Source organism: Sminthopsis crassicaudata, chromosome 4 (assembly GCF_048593235.1).
Source record: "Sminthopsis crassicaudata isolate SCR6 chromosome 4, ASM4859323v1, whole genome shotgun sequence".
NCBI lineage: Eukaryota > Metazoa > Chordata > Mammalia > Dasyuromorphia > Dasyuridae > Sminthopsis > Sminthopsis crassicaudata.
In genome coordinates, this window is record NC_133620.1 from 326,097,818 (window position 1) to 326,118,425 (window position 20,608).

At 33.2% G+C, this 20,608-nt stretch overlaps 2 protein-coding genes across 12 annotated transcripts in view; one reads left to right on the plus strand and one right to left on the minus strand.

The window, feature by feature from the left end:
* The first annotated feature begins 1,857 nt into the window (after positions 1–1,857).
* Positions 1,858–20,608, plus strand: part of ARSG (arylsulfatase G) — a 203,685-nt gene continuing 184,934 nt past the window's right edge. For 5 of the 7 annotated variants that reach the window (XM_074260593.1, XM_074260597.1, XM_074260598.1 and 2 more), the window contains exon 1: positions 2,007–2,235. Coding sequence is in view for 1 of the 7 variants with exons in the window: in XM_074260599.1 (XP_074116700.1) it covers positions 1,897–2,000 (104 nt within the window). In the remaining 6 variants the exon portion in view is untranslated. The other 2 variants (XM_074260599.1, XM_074260594.1) reach the window with 2 other exon arrangements.
* Positions 8,198–20,608, minus strand: part of SLC16A6 (solute carrier family 16 member 6) — a 94,842-nt gene continuing 82,431 nt past the window's right edge. For all 5 annotated transcript variants that reach the window (XM_074260592.1, XM_074260591.1, XM_074260590.1 and 2 more), the window contains 4 exons: positions 18,231–18,374; positions 17,731–17,859; positions 12,238–13,050; positions 8,198–10,414 (listed from right to left, as the gene is read on the minus strand). In XM_074260592.1, the coding sequence (XP_074116693.1) occupies positions 10,167–10,414; positions 12,238–13,050; positions 17,731–17,859; positions 18,231–18,374 (1,334 nt within the window). In that variant the 3' untranslated portion in view covers positions 8,198–10,166. The remainder of the gene's footprint in view (positions 10,415–12,237; positions 13,051–17,730; positions 17,860–18,230; positions 18,375–20,608) is intronic.

The following is a 20,608-nucleotide window of genomic DNA, read 5'->3' on the forward strand; positions in this document are numbered from 1 at the left end:
ATTGGAAATTGAGGGGAGGCTCATCAATTGGCTGAACAAATTGGTATATGAATGTAATTGAATACTATTGTTCCATGATGATGAGCAGGCAGATTTCAGAAAAACCTGGAAAGATTTACATTAACTAATGCTGAGTGAAATGAGCAGAACCAGGAGAACATTGTACATAGTAACAGCAACATTGTGTGGATGATCAACTTTGATAGATTTTGTTCTTCTCAACAATATAATGATCTAAGACAATTCTAAAAGTCTCATGATGAAAAATGCTATGGGGGCAGCTAGGTGGTGCAGTGGATAGAGCACAAGCCCTGAAATCAGGAGGACCTGAGTTCAAATGTGACCTCAGACACTTAACACTTCCTAGTTGCTTCTGTTTCTTGTCTTATAAGTCCTACTTCCCAGGATTATTGTGAGGTAATATTTGTAAAGGGTTTTTCAAAACTTTAAATCCTATAGCTATAGGAACACTTAACCCCAATTGTCTCAGCAAAAATTAATATACAAATAAGTAAATAAATAGATAGATAGATAGATAGATAGATAGATAGATAGATAGATAAATGAATGAATGAATAAAAAATGCTATCTACAGCCAGAGAAAGAACTATGGAATTTGAATGCAGATTGATGCACACTATTTTCACTTTTTTTTTCTTTCTCATGGTTTTTTTCTTTACTTCTGATTTTTCTTTCACCACATGACTAATATGAAAATATGTTTAAAATTGTTGTACATGTATTACCTATATCAGATTGCTTGCTGTCCCCCTGTCCAAGGGGAGAGAAGGGACAGAAGGAGAGATAATTTGGAATGTAAAAAATTAATGTTGAAAACTATCTTTATATGTAATTGAAAAAAATACAAATAATATTATGTGATGGTGGGAACAAAAACCCAAGAACTTTGTGATGTGCTGCTACAGGTTGAACAAAGTTTCCTCTTTCTACTAAAGAAGCACTTTTTGAGCTGGGGCCCATGAAAACAAACAAACAAAAAAAAAGGATCCATAAAATATTTATAAATTTTTATCTATACACATATACATAGATTTATTTAGATAGATTTGTTTTTGTTAAGTCCTGTCCAACTCTTTGGACTATATCGTCCATGGGTTTTTTCTTAGCAAAGATACTGGAGTGGTTTTTCATTTCTTTTTTCCAGTGAATTAAGGCAAACAGATTAAGTGATTTGCCCAGGATCATGTAATTTATGAAATCCAGATCTTACTGATGCTGTACCTACAGAATCACTTAGCTTTCAAGATAGACAAGTGCATTCCAGTATAACTGATTTCATTTGTAGTCCTAGGTGTTTTATTGTGTAATTTAAAATCTGAGAAGGGTTCTCCAGACTGTCAAACATTTATTACACAAAGAGAGCCCACAATATAAATCAAATTCACAACTTGGTCTCTGTGTAAACTATTTCCTAAGTCATAGATTAGAATGGGAAGCCTCATTTTAGTGATGATTATTTTTAAAATGAGACTTGCTCCTCTCAGTCCAGTCCGAACAAGATCCTTGGTGTCCAGAATTATTACAATGAAGTCTCTTCAGGAAACAATACTTAGTATGCTCAGACCTGATTTCAAATCTGCCCTCAGATACTTAATACCTGTGTGACAAGGCATTTAACTCCTTTCTGCTTCTGTTTCTTCTCTTATAAGCCCTACTTCCCAGGATTATTGTGAGGTAATATTTGTAAAGGGTTTTGCAAAACTTTAAATCCTATAAGACTGGTGGGATGAAACGTTAACATATTCAAGCTCCCAAGTGAGTGTAGGAACAAGGCAGAAAATATTTGGCAGAAATTTATCTTTGGATGCAGGCACAGCTGGCTGTCTGAAAGTGAAATTCCCAGGATTCAAGCGCTTTTAAATGTAAATTGTGGCTATGAAAGTGGAGCAGGCAGCTCCTGGACAACTATATGTTTGGTCCTGCGCTCAGGGCCCCTCACGAGCAGGAAGAACTGGGGCTCTTCTGGGGTTTTTGGCATGGTGAGTGGGTGTGCGTCTGCCTTGGAGAGGGTGTTTTGGGGCATGTGAACTGGTCTGAGCTGAGTGTCCTGCAGGATAAGGGCCTGCGTGCTGCTCCACGGGCCGTGGGGGTGGCCAGGACTACCTGACCGAAGGAGGGAAGGAGGTTTCTGGCTCACGAACACACGTGCCCAGGGCTCCAGGAAGAAAGAAAAACATGGTATTTGGAAACCAAGTTGGGGTGGCTCACTGACCAGTAAGTGAAATCAACTCTTTGTAGAGCATTTGTTCTTGGCCTTGACTTTGGACATCATGTTAGAACATACTCTTTCCTCCCTCCTTTTCCCTTCTCTTTTTTTTCCTCTCTTCCTTCCCTTTCCTTTTCTGCCTTCTTCTCTTCTTCCCTCTTCCTCCTTCTCTCCTCTCTTCTTTCCCTTCTTCTTTCTTTTCCCTGCCCTCTTCCTCTTTCTGCTCTTTACTTTCCCCTTTCTCTCCTCCCCCTCTGCCTTTACCTTTTTGCCCCTCTTCCTCCTCCTCACTCTCCCTCTCCTTCCCCCTTTTACTCTCCCTATCTGTATCTCTTTGTTTCATCTCCCTCTCCATAAGTACATAGAGCATTTATTAAATACTTAGTATATGCCAGGCATTGTACTTTTTCCCTTGCCTCTTCTTGTTCATTTGAATAGGAACAAATTTAGACATTCACAATAACATAATCCAACTGCATTGGAAGAAATTATAGTTATCCTACACCCCCCCATGTATATGCTACATATATGTGTATATATGATATGTATACATATATTATACCCTATGTGTGTATGTATATCTGTGTCTTTAAAAACAAACACACATATGCATACACATATATACCATGGTAAAGATAGCTTTTAAAGTGTTTCATATATACATATATATATATATATATATATATGTATGTATATATGTATAAATATTTTTGCACAAATTTTCCCCTACATTTCAGTGTAAATGGCTTCCTTTGTATTACTATTTATTTTTGTGCATTTAAGGATTTTCATAGGATTTCTCAGATTCTCAAAAAATTTTCTCTGATTCTTGTCCATGACACAAGAAATTTAAGAACTCCCATTAAAAGTTGTTGTTCAGTCATGTTGCACTCTTTGTAATTCCATTTGGGATTTTCTTGGCAAAAGTTGTTCAGTGGTTTGCCCTTTGCTTTTCTAACTCATTTTACAGATGAGGAAACTGAGGCAAGCAGGGTTAAGTGACTTCCTCAGAGTTATACAACTAGTGTCTGAGACTAGATTTGAATTATGCAAGTTTTCCTGACTTCAGGATTAGTACTCTCTATATGTACCATCCAAATGCTCCATTATAAATTCCTTATATGTTATGTATAACACATATAAACATAATATATATTTAAGAGTTTAAAGATTTACCTCTGGCATAGTCTGTATTCCATGTCTCATAAAAGAAAAGGTCTCAGACTTCTGGAAATCTAGGTCATTGGAGCATTAGCTCTCTTCTGTATGTTATCTTCCTCCATTAGAATGTAAGCTCCTTTAAGGCAGGAATTGTCAATTTACTGACTTGTATTTGTGTTTCCAGAAGTTAACACAGTGCCTGGCATGAGTAAGCACTTGCATGCTTGTTGCCACCTACCTTTTGTCTGATAGAGACTTCAAGTACAGTTTCTCTACCATATAGCAAAGTGTGTGGTAAATGGTAGGTGCTTAATAAATGTTGGTTGTCTTGATTTGACTATACACCTATTTTTGAGGCCAATCCAACCAAGCTTAGAAAATTTCACCATAAAATAGGTTGACCACAGAGTGATGACATTTCTTTGGTTGTAGGGAAGGAAATACCCTTTAAAAAGAAAATTGATAAAAACAAGTGAAATTTTTTTTTGCAATTTATATATTGAATATAAACTGTAAATAAGTCCTCTGCATTCAATGATTCGTAGTCTTAGAAATTGAAGGTCTTAACCTGGGTTTCTTTGAACTTATTTTAAAATTATTTTTGATAGGTATGTTTCAGTCTAATTGGTTTTCTTTATGTTACTTTGTATTTTATATTATCCATTTAAAAATAGTATTTAGAGGTAGGGTCTATAGGTCTCTAGAGATTACTAAAGGAGTTCATGACACAGAAAAAGTTAAGAACCACTGCCTTTGAGCTTTGCTTTTGTTTCTTCTCTCCCTGGCAAATGAAATAGTGGGACTCTCCCCTCCACCTTTTATCCTATTACTATTATAAATGTTGTTTTTCATTTTACAAGGCAGCCTTTTCTAAACCAGAAAAACATGAAATTAAGTTCTGGGGCCAGAAAAGACAGTGCTGTAGAAAGAGTTCTAAAGATTAAACTTGTTCTCTTTGTTCTCATCTTCAAATGTTTCTAAGGAATTGATGAAAGATAGTGGAGCAGGAAAAATCTTTACCACCACGAAAAAGAAGCTCACCGAAAAGAAAACATTTGAAGGCTCTTGTTAGTAATAATTAAGATGACAGAGAAAAGATGGGTTGGATTGAAAGGATGGGCCCTTTCTATTTTCAAATTTATGTATTAATTATCAATATAACCCTTGGAGTATTCTTCACATAAACTGTCTCCTTCCTATCATTTCTTTTAGGTTTAGCTGCTAAGTTGTTTTTTTTTTTTCCAATTTGTTTTTGGTTAATTGAATATTTTGGCCTGGAAAGGAATAAACATTTATTAAATGCCTACTATGTGCCAGGTTCAGCATTGCACTACTAACTGCCTCTGGATGAGGTTCTGAACCCTAAGTAAGCCTTTATGATTTGAGGCAGCAGCACTTAATTGTTTTGGAGGAATATGCTAAATGAGTGCCAGATTTTACTTTTTTTTTTCTTCAGCTTTTATTTTTAAAAGGTAGGTATTGGTAGGAAATTAACAATTTCAGCACAATTGCAGCAGTTTAAAATCTGGGAATTGTAACGTCTGTTCTGTTGGTTGATGGCTTGGCTTGTTTGAGGTGCTTTAAAAACTTACGTTAAATGATTATTAATTGCATCACTTGTTTCTTAGTTATCTTTTGAGAGGTTTCAAAAGTATTTGTTTGAAAAACTTTTAAATACCATTGAGATGTCAATTGCATCTGATATAAGAATTTGGAAGAAGCAGTTTTGCATTTTCCATGTTATTGATCTCATCACTTCCCACTTCCCCAACAACAATCAAAAAAGCTACTCTGAGTTTGTTACTATGAAACAGAGTTTTGCAAAGCTGGTTGAATATATAGATAGATAGATAGATAGATAGATAGATAGATAGATAGATAGATAGATAGATAGATAGATAGATAGATATAGATATATGTATATAGATATGTATATATATAATTTGATTTGGGTACCTATTTTTTCCCCTTGTTCTGTGTAATTATAAAAACATAAACACTAGGGGGACCTAGTTTCCTTACTTAAACTATGGTGGACCAACCTGTTAGAGCTCTATTTACATTAACTTGGTACACAAAAATGTTTTCTTTTTCAAATATAGAACTGGCAATATGGAAAGTTCTTTGTCCTGCATTTATAGTAAAGCTCTAGTGGGGTTGATTATTTAAACTTTTTATTTTTGTTTTTAATCTTAAAAACAAAACATGTCTTTTGTTTTTATATAACATTCATTTCCAAGTTTATCCCTTTCCTATCCAAAAAGCTACCTCTTGATACAAAAAATAAAAGAAAATCAGTTCCACAAAATCAACCACATTGCCTTTGTCTAATAGTAAATGTCATGTTCCATGCCCATAGTTCCTTACTTCTATAATTAGTAGAGGTACATTTTCTTAGTTTTTCAGGCTAACCTGGGTTATTATAATTATATAAAATTCTATCCTTCCTCCCCACCCTCATTTGTCATTGTGGTCATTGTCTTTACTGTTTATTTAATTCTGCTTACATGAAAAATTATGTCATCTGTTCTACATTAATTTATAAAGGTCTCCAATGGTTCTATGAATTCTTTTTTGTTTTTTTCTTGTGGTGAAATAACATTCCATAACATTTAGATAAAACAGTTTATGTAGCTATTCCCCAGTGAGTGGGAATTTTATTTTTATTTTTAAGTTCTTTTTAGTTTTAGTTCTTTTCTATCAGAAAAAAATAAATTATTATTTTATTACGTGGGCTTCTTGACCATCTCGAAATATATATCTAGCATTGGGAACTGAATCAAAGTAGGAATATTTCACTAATTTTTAATAAGTTTTAAAGATTATTTTATTATCAACTAAAAAGCATTTATTTTCTCTCTCATTTCATTCACAAAGATGATTTTGAATTGCTTACAAGACTGTTTGGACCAGTTCACAACTCTCTCATTAATATATTTATGTCCTTATCTTTCTATTTCACAACTAGTGGCATAATGGATAGTGCTGGGCCTGGAGTTAGGAAGACTCCTTTTGATGAGTTCAAATATTGGAGACTAATTGAGTGATCCCGGGCAAATCACTTAACCCTGCTTGCCTCAGTTTCCTCATAGGTAAAATGAGCAAAGGAAATTGCAAACCACCCCAATATCTTTGTTAAGCAAACCCCAAATGGGATCACCAAGAGTTGAGCATAACTGAAAGACAGCAACAATAAGAATTTTTTCATAGCCTACCCATCACTGACTTTTACATCATTTTTCATCTTTGTCAAATTTATTAGATGTGAGATGACACTTCAGAATTCGTTTGGTTTGTTATCTCAATATTACTGATTTGGAGCAATCTTTAATATCATATTAATAGTTTAGATTCTTTCAAAAACCATTTGTTCATAAACTGTGACCTTTTAATTGGAAAATGACTCGACCTTATATGTGAATTAATCTTCACTATTATTTTAGATAGTAGACCTTTATTGACATTTATTACAGAGCTTTTATTTTAGCTCTGTTGATCCTGCTCCCTCCCTCAAAAACAAAAACATGACAACACAAAAACATTATAATTTCTTGTGACTGAAATTTTATTTTTTATGATTCCCCTCTGTGACATTCTTGGTTAAAAATTATTTCCCTAGCCATAACGTTCAATGATACCTCTCTATCTATCTTCCTACATTTAAAAAAGTGATAGATTATTTTAAAATTGAAGATCTATGTTTAACCTGTTGTATGTCATGTAAGATACTGATCTACAATATTTTGGTAAACTACTTCCCAGTTTTCCCAACAGTTCTTGTCAATTGGGCATTTATTCCCAAAGTAGAGCTGTTCTATAGCCCAAATTTTAAAAAGAAAAAAATTAATACCTCCTTTGATGATTACTGGTTTAATGAGCTAACTTAAAAGTCTGCAAGTTCTGTTCCTTCATCCATACTTTTTAAAATCTTGTGATCATAAACACTTTATTCTTCCAAATTAATTAAGCATCAGCCACAACTTGTAAAGATGAAAAGAAAGTGCTTGGGACTAGAGTCTTTGGTATTGTCAAATGATTCAACATTAGAAACTTACATGATTTTATCAAAAGTATCTAGATGGTGCAGGGGGATAGAGTGCTTTGGCCTGGAGTCAGGAAAACTAGAGGACTAAACACTTAGCTCTGTCTATCTCAGTTTCCTCAATTTTAAGATGGGAATAATAATAGCATGTACCTCCCAAAATTGTTGGGAAGATCGAAGCTAATATTTGTTAAGTCTTTAACACAGAAAAAATACTTTAAATGATTGCTTCCTTCTCTTTCTTATCAGAGGAAAGGACATTAAAGAAAGGGCACCCATGGGACTTTTTCTATCTAACTTTCAGCTAAAACTTTATGGGTTACCTCACTAATAAAGTGTGAGCAAGGAATGTCTTATTCATTTGTATTCCTAATACTTAAAGCAGTGCTTAATAAATATTTTTTTAATTCATTCACTCAGGGTCAAATCCTATTCTGCTATTTACAACCTGGGTCATCTTTGAACACTAGTCCTTTTGTGTAACTGAAAATGAGCTGTATTCTTGATCTTTTTTTGGCACTCATTCTCCTGCAAAGTTAATGGTTTAAGAATATTATCACTTCATATGCTTCAATTATAAGATATAGACATAGAAGAAAAGATTCCAAATGAACTTTTAAAATATCTTGCTGAGTGGAAGAAATGTCTATTTGAAATTAATCCTTTTCAGGCTGTTTACCACTTTGCTATTACACTACAAAATTAGGTTTTCCACTATCGAAAAGATTTAGAGCTTAGACAACTAATAGAAGAAATCATTCTCTTAAAAAAAAAAAAAACTTCATGAATTTATTGCAAATTTCATTGTTTTCTACTAATACCAGAATCAACATCCTGTTTTATTTTTTCCACTTAAAAGCCTAGAGTATTGGATTGCTGAAACATACATATAATTATTCATGCTATTACATTCAGAATGTACAAAGAGCAGATTTTTCAGTTATTAACATGAAATTGGTATTGGACATTTTAAGAAAAGAAAAAGATTATGTTATAAAGTGCTGAAGTAATATAAAGATACAAACTGCCACAAGCTCAACATTGTTCTCAAGCAAAGACAAAAGAATTGCTATATCCACTTCATTTGTCAAGTGCTTGTTTTGGGGGGCATTTATATTCCCCTCTACTCCCACAAAATTTTACAGATTGTCCACTATATCTATTGCTGATAAAATGCTGTACAAAACATAGCAAGTGATGAGGAATGCCACTTTATATGCAGCTCTGGGTGTGTGTGTGTGTGTGTGTGTGTGTGTGTGTATATGTGTCTGTGTGTATGTATGTGTGTGTGCCTATAACCAAGCTAGGCTTGTCTTGTTTGTTCCCCTGAGTTGTCTTAAAGTAACAGCAGAGATGTATAAAAGATGGGGGCAGCAAGCAAGGGCCACCAGTGAACAAATGAGATTCTGTATAAATCAAAGCAAAGAGCATAGCCTACACTGTTGCATTTCCCTTCATAAGTAACTTTGAATTGGGAAATACTGTACATGTAGTATAAGCTGGAAAAACAACAACAGACAACAACTCAGTCTTAAGATGTAAACAGTATCTTGCAACTCAGTGATATGTCTTAATGTTTCAACAATTCAGTATTTTTTTTAAAAAATCAGAAATGCCTTAACTATTTAGTATAATACAATTCTGATTAAAGAAAATCCTCAAGTATTTTTAGGAGATGAATGATTAAAAAAAAAAAAAACTAAAAAACTAAGCCACATTCAATAAGGTGGTTTGCTGTTCTTGCTCAAGTGGGGTTTTATCTATTTCAAAATAGCACAGTTTGTGTAAAATCATTCCAAAGCAAAATTGAGAAATCATTACAGCCTGTGTTTTCAAGACAGTAATTTTACAAAATAAAAGATTTTTTGAGACATTGAAAGGATAGCTGAAAGGAGGTAAAAATGCATTTTTTACTAGTTTTCATATTTAATTTCTTATAACTATCAGCTTTTAACCATCCTAGAATAATTTAAAAATAAATACTAGTTTAAATTTTAAGATACTATAATCACAGATATAGGAATAACTCAAAACAACAGGAAATCTATTTGAGAATGCTATTCTGGAAAAGTATTTTGTATTAAAATACTTATGGTAAAAACTGGCCATAAAAATAAATTATAATCTTCACATTTATCCAATTCAAGTTGTTATTGTTAGTTATTTCACAATCATCCCTTACTTTATTAATAAACTATTTGGTCTAAAAATCCTACATTAAATTAATCTATTTAGAAAAATAAGAGCCCATGTTTTGCCAAATGGAAACACCAAAATCATTATTTAAAATTTTTAAAATTCATATTTGCCTATGTATTCATTTTTCTGAAAAGATAAAAGGAGTTTTCAGTGGTGCTTAAGAATTTTTGCATGGTCTGCTCATTGTCACATGGGCTAAGTTTATTTCATAAGATCCCAGTTTACTGTCATGGGAAATAGAGCTATGGAAACATGTGGCCGATGCTTAGCACCTTTTTAAAAACAGGAATATGAAAGTCTAATGCATCCTCATATAGCTAATAACTTATAATAGAATGGAATGGAAGCTTTTTTGTTTGTTTTTTTAGCTGACTTAAAAACAAACTGAAAAAGAAACCTTTTCAAAAAGATGTAGATAGTCCTGTTTCACATATACATTCCTGTTAAGATGTATTTCTGAAAGTGGGGAAGAAAAGGTAGTCAGTCAGCTTTTCTTCAATGTCCTATCAACCCAGTTTTTGATATCTGAAGAACTTATCATACTACATTATTTTTCTTATTTCCTTTGTTTTCATGTTTTCCAAGATCCATTTCGAGAAAGTCTTCAGGTGTATCTTGAGAAGATTTTGAGTTCTGATTGTTAGACTTTACTTCATCTGTAGGAGGCTGACATAGTCCAACTTTGCATGGTCTCACAAATGCTAGAAAAATAGCTGCTATTAGCATGCCAGCTGTGCAGGAGTAGAAAGCTGAAGCATAATTCTTGGTGGTATCCACTAGAATACCTGGAGGAAAACATGATGTAAGAAAAGTTTTTAGAAATAAAGGATTCCTTTCCCCAAATCTCATTTACTGAGAAAACATTTTTTTTCTGCTTTATGTTATTAAAACATTCTAGTTTTTCTGCTTTATGTTATTAAAAATGGAAGTGGTAAATCTACCATTATTGGCCTATCTCTCCACTAAGAGATCAAAGACCAAGAGGAAAAAAAAAAACATAGATAAAAAACATTTAAGCAACAGCAGTTTCTGTTATAGGAAAGAAACAGAAACTAAGGTGGGGAGGGGGAGGTGCTTAACAGTTGAGGAGTGGCTGAGCAAAGTATGCTATATTAAAATAATGGATATTATTGATCTTTAAGATAGGATGAAAGGGACAAATTTGGAGAAACCAGGGAAGATTTGAATGATCTAATGTAGATTAATGATCTTCAGTCACCAAGAAATAAATTTTTATAATGACCATGGTACTATAAAGGAAAAAAGTCTTTGAAACAATAATTAATTCTGATTAATGCAGTATCCAATCATGACTTCAGAAAAGTAGTAAATCATGCTTTCCAATTTGTTGGCAGAAAGGTACTGGACTACAGGTACAAAATGAGACATATTTTTACACTCAGCCAATATATGAATTTGTTTTGCTTGACTATAGTTATTAATTTTAAAGGAAGACCTTTACTTTTTAATAGGGGAAAGTTGTGGCTGGAGTAGGAGACAAAAAGAAAAGAACAAATACAAATTAACAAAATATGTACAAATACAAATACAAAAAATACATAGAAGAGAGCAGAGGGACAATAAAAACTGGACAATGTTTGTACAACTGTGTTAAATTTAAAATATACTTGAAAAATCATAAACTACACATAGTTTGGAAAGTCATGGTTTCATATATAATCCCTTTTCTATTCTTTTTTCTGATATTTGTCAAATACAAAATAAAATGAGAAACTTTAAAAAAGAAATAGTGGAGGAAAGAAAGCTATGTCATAGATGTAGGATTAGTTTCAAGAACAATTAAGTTCATCCATAATGTAAGGAAAGTCTCCTAAACCCACACCCGCCCCCCCCAAAAAAAATTCTGTACCTAGAAAAAGGGAAACAGTTGAGTTTTTGTATGTCAAGGAAGGTCATTTGAAATAAGAAAAAAGAAGAATTCCTTCTTGTAAACTTTTTTTTTTTGGTAACCAAACCAATAAATGTATTTCTTCCCTCAAACATATTTATACATCTTTGAGAAAACACACTATTGAAGCACATTTAATGATGCACTGAATCACTTCAGTAAATTTATCTTGTATCTCAATGCTATAAACTATATCCATGTCCCTTTTACCAAGGTCTTATCCTACAGTAATAGATCAACAAGTACAAGGATACAACTACATATCCAGGACTTGTAACAACCTTTTTGAGAAAGAAAATTGTTTGAAATCTTCTAATTTTCATTATTCTATTAGTCAGATGAGAAGCAGGTAGAGGGTTGGCCTTGAAATGAGAAATACCTAGGTTCAAGTTATAATTGTGTGAGCAGAGATAAGCCACCATTCAGTTTTGGTGAAAAGATTTCCACAAGAGCTTTTTTCTTGCCAACAACACAACATGGTGGAAGGAGCCCTGAGTATCTGAATTCCATCTGATTGTTCCATTATTCAATCTGTGACCTTGATTAAGTTACTTCATACACATGGAGTCCAAATTAGTTAATCTTAAAGGTTCTTTTCAACTCTAAAAACCTAAGGCTCTGATGTAGTAATGAATATAATACAGAATCCACAGAGATAATGGCACATTTTATAGAGCACAAAATATACATTTATGTTACCTGAAAGGGGCGGTCCAGCAAGTCCTGATATACTCTGAGCGCAGACATAGACTCCAGCTGCAGAAGCCATCTTCTCAATTCCCACTACATCATCTTCAGCTAGTAAAGGAATATGAGTGCCTGCTACTGTTCCAAGCATGAACCCAAAAAATGCACTGCATATTATAAGACCCCAAAATTCAGAAGCAAAAGGAAAGGCACATAAAGATATAGTCAACAAAATAACACAGATAAGCTCAATATAGACCTTACGAATGGGCTTTCTATCAAGGACAAAACCAGCACTCATTCTTCCAAAAATTTCTGCCACTGCCATTGTAGATAACGTAAAAGCTGAACGATCCTGGTCAATACCCAGACTGATGCTCAGAGGAATGATATACAAAGAGGGAGCAAAGAATCCAAGTGTAGCAAATACACCAAAAAGTGTATAACAAATGAAACTCTTTTCTTTCAAAATGGAAAAGTCCAATAATGAAGCCTTTTCACTTGTTTTTGTATCATTGGACTTTACCAAGATTTGTATGTCAGTCTTTGGCTCAGGTTCTGCACTGGCATGAGTAGGCACATTTTTAGGTGAGGTAGTTAATTCTACTCCTGAGTCAATGGAGTCTATTGAGGTGTGTGTTTTCTCATTTTCAAGCATATATTGTACTTCTTTCCGATTTTCAACTGAGGGTTCTTTTGATGTTCCAGGTGATCTGATTATAATTGGTCGAAGCAAGGATCCACAGATGATAATATTTAACTGTAGGACACCAACGAAAAAGAGACTGTATCTCCAGCCAATCTTTTCTTTTAAAGCTGTGATAGCTTGAATATTTGGAAGAAAAGAAAGAACAAAAGTCAATGTTGATAATAGACCTAATAAGAAAACTTCAAGAGTAATACAGATGATGATTTAGCAATAAACTTTAAAAGATAACCTTTACATTTGAGACTATGTGCTAGGTAACAGTCTGTTAATAAATAAATAATATAGAAAGTGGTACGATATATATAACTCAAGAAAAGAAAATAAAGTTTTGTCCATTTCTTTATTCCACTGGGGTCAGCTTTCAGGATTTTTAAATGTGGACAAAAACCATCTATAAAAGATTTATGCAAAAATATGGAAGTTATCTCAGCTTCAAAAGAAAAAGGTCTTGAGAATTTACACTGTATTTGGCAGAGATAGAAGGGATAAACCAAGTCAATAATGCATACTAGAGACTGTTAAAATTAAAGCTATGCTCATTTTCAGATTTATAATTCATTGATTTTAATTTGCCTGTGATTGCCCATAAACAATGTAAAAGTTTTACTATATTAAAGGTGGTTGATTTTAGTTCATCTAATATAATTCCCACCATAATACTTATGAGGAAATTGAGGCCCAGATAATAAAGTCACAACATATGTTTTTACATGCTTATTAATGGTAGAGCAGAGCAGCTAAGTGTCACTTTCTGGAGTCAGGAAGACCTGAGTTCAAATTTGATCTCAAATTATTCACTTGCTTCAGTTCCCTCACCTATAAAATGATCTGGAAAAAGAGGTTATATTGAATTTCAAAATAAAATAGAGAAGAGGATACATTCTGCAATCTGTAAGCCATTTACGTAGTTTTTGGTGCCTGGAAAAATTTTAGAACATTTGTGAATATCTTTAAAAGGAAATAGTAATTAGGAAGAAATAGCATGATTTCACCAAGGATAAGTCATGCCAAAATAACCTTTTTTTTCCTTTCTTTTGGAAGGGTTAGTAAATTAGTAGATCAGAGAAATACTGTAGGAAGATAGTTTACCTAGAATTGAGCAAAATGCTTAATAAAATGTACTCAGCTTGTAAATCTCCTCACCCCCCCCCAAAAAAAAAAGATGATTTGAGCTAGAGATAATATAATTAAATAGATTCAGAATTGGCTGAATGTCTATACTCAAAGATTAGTCTTTAGAGGTTACCTTGGAAGCAGGTCTACTGTAGAGTGCCCCAGGAAACTGGGCTTGGCTCTGAACCATTTAACAATCTTAACTGGGGCAGCTAGGTGGCGCAGTGGATAGAGCACCAGCCTTGAATTCAGGAGGACCCGAGTTCAAATCTAGTCTCAGACACTTAACACTTCCTAGCTGTGTGACCCTGGGCAAGTCACTTAATCCCAGCCTCAGAAAAACAAAACAAAACAAAACAAAAACAATCTTAACCATGTCTGAATAAAGGGACAGAAACATGTTCATCAGATTTGCAGATGATGCATAACAGGGAGAGATAATAAAAACACTGGGAGATGAGAGTCAGGATCCAAAAGACTTAGTTAATTAGAGCACTGAACTGAATCTAATTTAATGACATACAACAGGAATTAAAGTAAAGTTTTATACTTGAAAACAATAACAAAAATAAACTTTAGAGGTACAGATTAGACAGGCATAGTGAGAAAGCACTTTGGAAAAAATCTGGAAGTTTCAGTGAATTGTAACTTCAATAAGAGTCTGCCATAAAAGTTCATGTCATCTCTTGAGCGACTCTAAGAGAAACTTAGTTTCCTGGAATAAGGAAGGCATAGTCCCATTTTGCTACAGTTAAGAAAGTATGCTGAGAAGTTGATGGAACTTCTGTCAAGTTTACTGAACTACTATCTTTAATATTTGAAACAATGGAGAATTGTTGAGGTGGAAAGGATCTAGGGAAGTCCTGTAACCCATGCTATTTGAAGAGTGGTAAAGGAGCTTGGGACTTTAACATGAAAAACATGAAACATATTTAACATGTAACACCTGCTAACAGGATGACATGAAAGCTATGTCCAGATATGTTAAGGACTGTCATATACAAGGATAGAATTTATTCTGTTTGGTTCCAGAGAGAAAAACCAGAAGAAACAAGCTTAGAAGTTTCAAAGAAGCCAATTTAGATTTTAAATCAAGGAAAACTTAACAATTAAAGCTATCACAAAGTGTCAGTGAATTCATCAGAGATTAGATGACTGCTTGTGGAATATTTTAGAGCAAGGAGTTCTTTCAGATATGGAACCAACTAGACTTGAAAATGCTAGGATTGATTTTGTGTTTACTTCTGGATATCACAGTAAGAATACTGACAAACTCTCAGCAGAAGACATTTAAAACTATATTGGATGAAGAAATATTTAGGTGAAGAAGGAATGCACTATAATTCAATAGACATATATGATACATGTTTATTACATTTGTTGAATCCTAGATTTAGATCTGGAAATGAATGTAGACACATCATCTAATCCAACTTCCTAATTTTACCAAGGTCAGAGAGGTTGGATAACTTGCCTAAGATAAACATAGCAAGTAGGAGACCTGGGATTTCAACATAGGTCTTCTCTCTTCAGTTTCAGTGCTCTTTCAATGCTGTACACTGATTGTTTTTTTTTTTAAAAGACAATATATATGTGATAGCTATCTTCAAACATATGAAAGACTGCTTGTGATTAAATTTAGTCTGTTTGTCTTTGGAAGACAAAACTGGGATCAAAAAGTTAGATTCTGCCTCAATAACATAAATAACTTTGTGTAATAGTTAAGACTACGTAAAAAATAGGTACTGAATTTCTCATTACTTTATGTGTATTCTTGTATGTGGTAAGAGATTAGACTAGATGATAACCTGAAAAGTCTCTTTCAATTCCAAAAATGTAGGTAATAAATTAGTAAACACTCACCCAGCCACCCAACCAAACAAAAACCTTTGAAAAACAAGGTAAGGATTTAGAAATCAGCATAGTTGTTACAAAGATTTAAATTATGTAGTAATATAAATTTAAAATCTATGATCAATGAGATATTAAAAGTAAGTTTCTTGGAGCATTAATCTCTAAAGATGAGAAAACAATGATTGGAATTTAACTATCCCTATGCTTCGGTATTGTATTAAAAAACAAAAAAACAAAAAAAACTATGTTGGACTTGATGATTTCTAAGTTTCTTTCCAGCTTTAAAAGCTATTGTTATCTATCCATTAAAAAAAATCAAAGTAGTCTAGGATTTTCTCTCTCCTTGCCATTGATTTGAATTCTAGGCTGTTACTCTTAGAGGCTCTTAGGCGATAAAATGAAAAATGTTTGAGAGGGTATTAACTAAGTACAGTAAACTGTGGCTTGTTGTTCCTCTAGTTGCAGTTTTCTATTAGCTAGTCTTGTCCAGACAAATAAAATATGACTGATATTCAAAATAATAACCCTGAAAAAATGCTGCAGTAATATTTCAAAATCACAAAATAAATTATATTCAGTATAATTTTAGTTGTTTGGTCTTTGCTGTATTAGAGTTCTTTGAGTGCAGCATCTGTCATAATTCACTGTTAATAATTCACTGTTAACTAGTATGATGACTTGGTGGATCTGATTCCTCAACCATGAAAAAGTAGAGAGAAAAATACTGCATTTGGAGATAGAGAATCTAGGTTCAAATTCTGACTCTTCTAATTTATTTTCTGCATGATTTTGGACAAATTACTTTACCTCTATGGGTCTGTTTTAATAGTGAAGGAGATGAATTAGGCAACTTCTACAATTCTTTCTACTTATAAATCCTATGATCTAGGAACTTAATTAATTTTGCTATTACAGTTTTTGAATTATATGTTACTTTGCCCATGTCTCTTTCCCCTTTATTAGTAGATCTAATGAAGAATCAGAGCATCTTTTATCAGTGAATAGTTAAAAGTCTTTTAGCCTCAAGTGAAACAATTATTGGGTTGATTCTACATATTTTTCATGGAGTTGGAGGAGAAAAAGCTCATGCATCAAGACAATGGCTGGGGCAAGAATTAATTCTGCATTTCTCAAGTGAACTCTTTACCAGATTTCATTGTATAGTCTTCATGCAATTAGGTCTAAGATTTGAGTCAATGGAGAGAAAAAAAATTTTTAAATCCAAAATACTTTATATTTTCTACCCAATATTTTACTTGGAGATTGGTTTGGGATGATATTAGAGAGAACAAGGAAGGGAAGGAGAGAAACCAAGTATTTACTAAGCACATATTATGTGTGAGGAACTGTGCTAAGTGCTTTGCAAACATCTCACAGCCATCCTGCTAGGTAGGTACAATAATTACTTCCAGTTATAGTTGAGGAAGTTAGGGAAGTCATAAAGGAGTAGTAGTCAGGGAATTTTAGTGTGGAGAGACAAAGGGACTGGGGATGAGGGAGAAGAGAAGGTAGCACTACTCACCACGCAAGTGCTTTATAAATATAATCCCCCCCCCCAAAAAAATTATCTCATTAGAATCTCTAAAAAATCTTGGAAGTTGGTTCTATTATTATCCTCAGCTGAGGAAACTGAAGCTGAGTAATTAAGTGACTAGTCCAGGGTCACATAGCTAGTAAATGTCTGAAATCAAATTTGCACTCAGGTCTTCCAAAAGTGCTCTATTTACTGTGTCCAGTGCTCTATTTATATTACCTTAAAGGGTGGACAGAGACAGAGATGGACTTTTGTTATTCTCTTTTCATTTATAAAAATATTTTGGCATACTTACCTGGTGCACTAGCAAACACTGCAAAACATTCTCCTGTGGAAGCAACTGCAGTCACAAGGGACCGTCTTTTTTCAAAGTATAGTGACAGAATGGTGACAGTAGGGAGAAAACTAAGGCAGAATCCCAAACCTGTGAACAGATGTCAAATAGTACCACGATAACCAAAAAACAAACAAAACACACTGATGTTAAAGTGTTTTTAAAGATTTCTTTTTTTTTTTTCAAGAAGGAAAATAAGATTTATTAGCTTTTCTAACCAAGAATTCATTCTAGACATTCTAGATCATAAAGGAGGCTTTTCATGAAGATATTGAATTTTGTAGATATGAGGTAGATTTTAATCAGAATTTAATTAGAAAAAGGATCCTCTGAAAATTTTTTAAAAATCAAATAGAATGTTTAATATGTCATATCTATAAACCTCATGTTATTTAAATTTAAAAGTTCAAAGTCTTTCCTTTCTCCTCCCACCCCACATTTAAATTCAAAGTAACACTTACCAGATATTATTCCAATAGTTATGTACATATGAACAACATTTTGTGCAAAGGATGCCACCATCATGCCCACACTGACAAGTAGTCCTCCTGCCATCACCACTAGACGATGGCCAAAACGAGTAGTCAATATCGTGGATAGAGGAGCTACAATGAAAGAATATAAAGTTTTAATTAAAGGCTTATAGGTTTGAATGCTAACTTAAATAACTTAAATAGTCTTAAATCTTAAAATATAAGCTAGTATATAAAAAGGCAAATTAATTCTATGAAATGTTCAATTAAAAAAGGCATAATTTTAATACTTGTTTATGTCAAATGGATGAAAAAAAAACCAAGTACAGTAAATTCTCTGGATATATATGTTCGAGGAGGGCAATACTTTCCCTCTGAAATTCACTAGGTTCTGATATGTGAATAGATTGTTATATAGAGTAGTGGTGGACCCTGCCAATATGTTAGTGATTTTTCTTTCCTAGCTTTCTAATACCCTCTCCCTCTCTTGCCTTTATTTTACTGGTTTATTCTTCCTTTTTAATTTTCCTACTTCATCCCTCTCCCTTCTACTTTTGCGTTCAAATTTTAATCACTGTCTGGTGCAATTAGTAAAAATCCTCAGAAATATGATGGAGTTTGGGGAAAGGATTTCATTGATGATTAGCCTTGATTTCTACCATCAGATAATGAATTTTTTCAGAAAATGAAAGTTGGAAGGGATTTCAGAGCCCACTTAGCTCAAAGATTCTGACTCAAGGTAGATGAACTTTAAAAATGTTTTTGATAGCTATTTTTTCAGTATAATTAATTTCTTTTGTAATCTCATGTATTTTATTTCATGCATTTAAAAATATTATTCTGAGAAAGGGTCTATTGACTTTTATCAGACTTCCAGAGAGGTTCAATTATACAAGGACTTTTGATATAATCCAGTACATGCTTAAGTGAGAATGCTTTCTACAGAAATAATAATTATTGGGGACTTAGTAATTATTGGGGAAAAATAGGAGGCAAAACAAGATTTGTTTAGTATATTTTAAATTTTATGGTAAAGGAGAGGACATTTGGCAATGATCTAACATGCTCCTTTTCTGTATCATAAATTATCTATGTGGATTATGCCTCCCTGATAAAATTTAAACTTCTTGAGATCAATGGAAATTATTTCAAAGGGTTTGGCAAAAGGACAGGTAAGATCCCAAAGATTTTACAGAGGGAGTATTCAGGAAAGATGGGAAACTCTCAAGAATAAAATTCTTAAGATAAAATGAGATCCAATTCTCAGGAGGAAGAAAACAGGGAGTTAGCTAAAGAAACCAAAGTGGTTGTAGAAGGTATTCAACCAACTAATGTTTTTTTGTTAGTGATAGTATTTTACTCTTCAGAATGCTTTCACATATATTTCCTTTTAGATTTTTAAGATTTATACAGAAGATTAAAGCAAAGACAAGTAAAAAGTGTTTGAATAAAAAAGCCTCTAAGGCTTTAGAATAGTGTCATGAATGAAAAATCTCAGAATGAGCTGAAACTGGTAGGGAAAGCTAATGGTAACAAGAGATATTATGTTTGGAGTAAATTGGACAATGACAATAGAGAGGGAAGGCAGAATTGTTTATGTTTGTTATTTTTCGCCAATAAGAAAAATCTATGGAATGGAAAAAGGACGTGGCCCTCTTCAACAATGAGATGAACCAAATCAGTTCCAATAGAGCAGTAATTAATTGAACCAGTGAGTATGAACCACTATGTAGAATTCCCAATCCCTCTATTTTTGTCCACCTTCATTTCTGATTTCCTTCACAGCCTAATTGTACACTATTTCAAAGCCTGATTCTTTTTGTACAGCAAAATAACTCTATGGATATGTATACATATATTGTATTTAATATATACTCTAACATATTTAACATGTATGGGTCTACCTGCCATCAGGGGGAGGGGGTGGGGAGAAGGAGGGGAAAAATTGAAACAAAAGGTTTTGCAGTTGTCAATGCTGAAAAATTACCCATGCATATATCTTGTAAATAAAAAGCTATAATAAAAAAACAATAAAAAAAAAGAACAGGTCGTGCCAACCAAACTTTACTTCCTTTTGATAGCTAACACAAGATCACAAAGAATATTTTAAAAGCTATTTAAACACACTGAGCTGAGTCAAATAGGAAAAAAAAAACTACTAAGGAAAAAATGTGAAATCTTACATTAATTTTAAGAAAGCAACCCTATAATGAAAATTGGTAAATTGGGGAGCAGTAAATAGTAGACATAATTTGCTTAGATTTTAACAAAACATTTGATAGTCTCTCAAACCTTCCCATTATATTATTAACAAATTTCTTTGTAGAACTCTTTCTCTTTGCCACTGTCATTCAGCAAAATCTAAA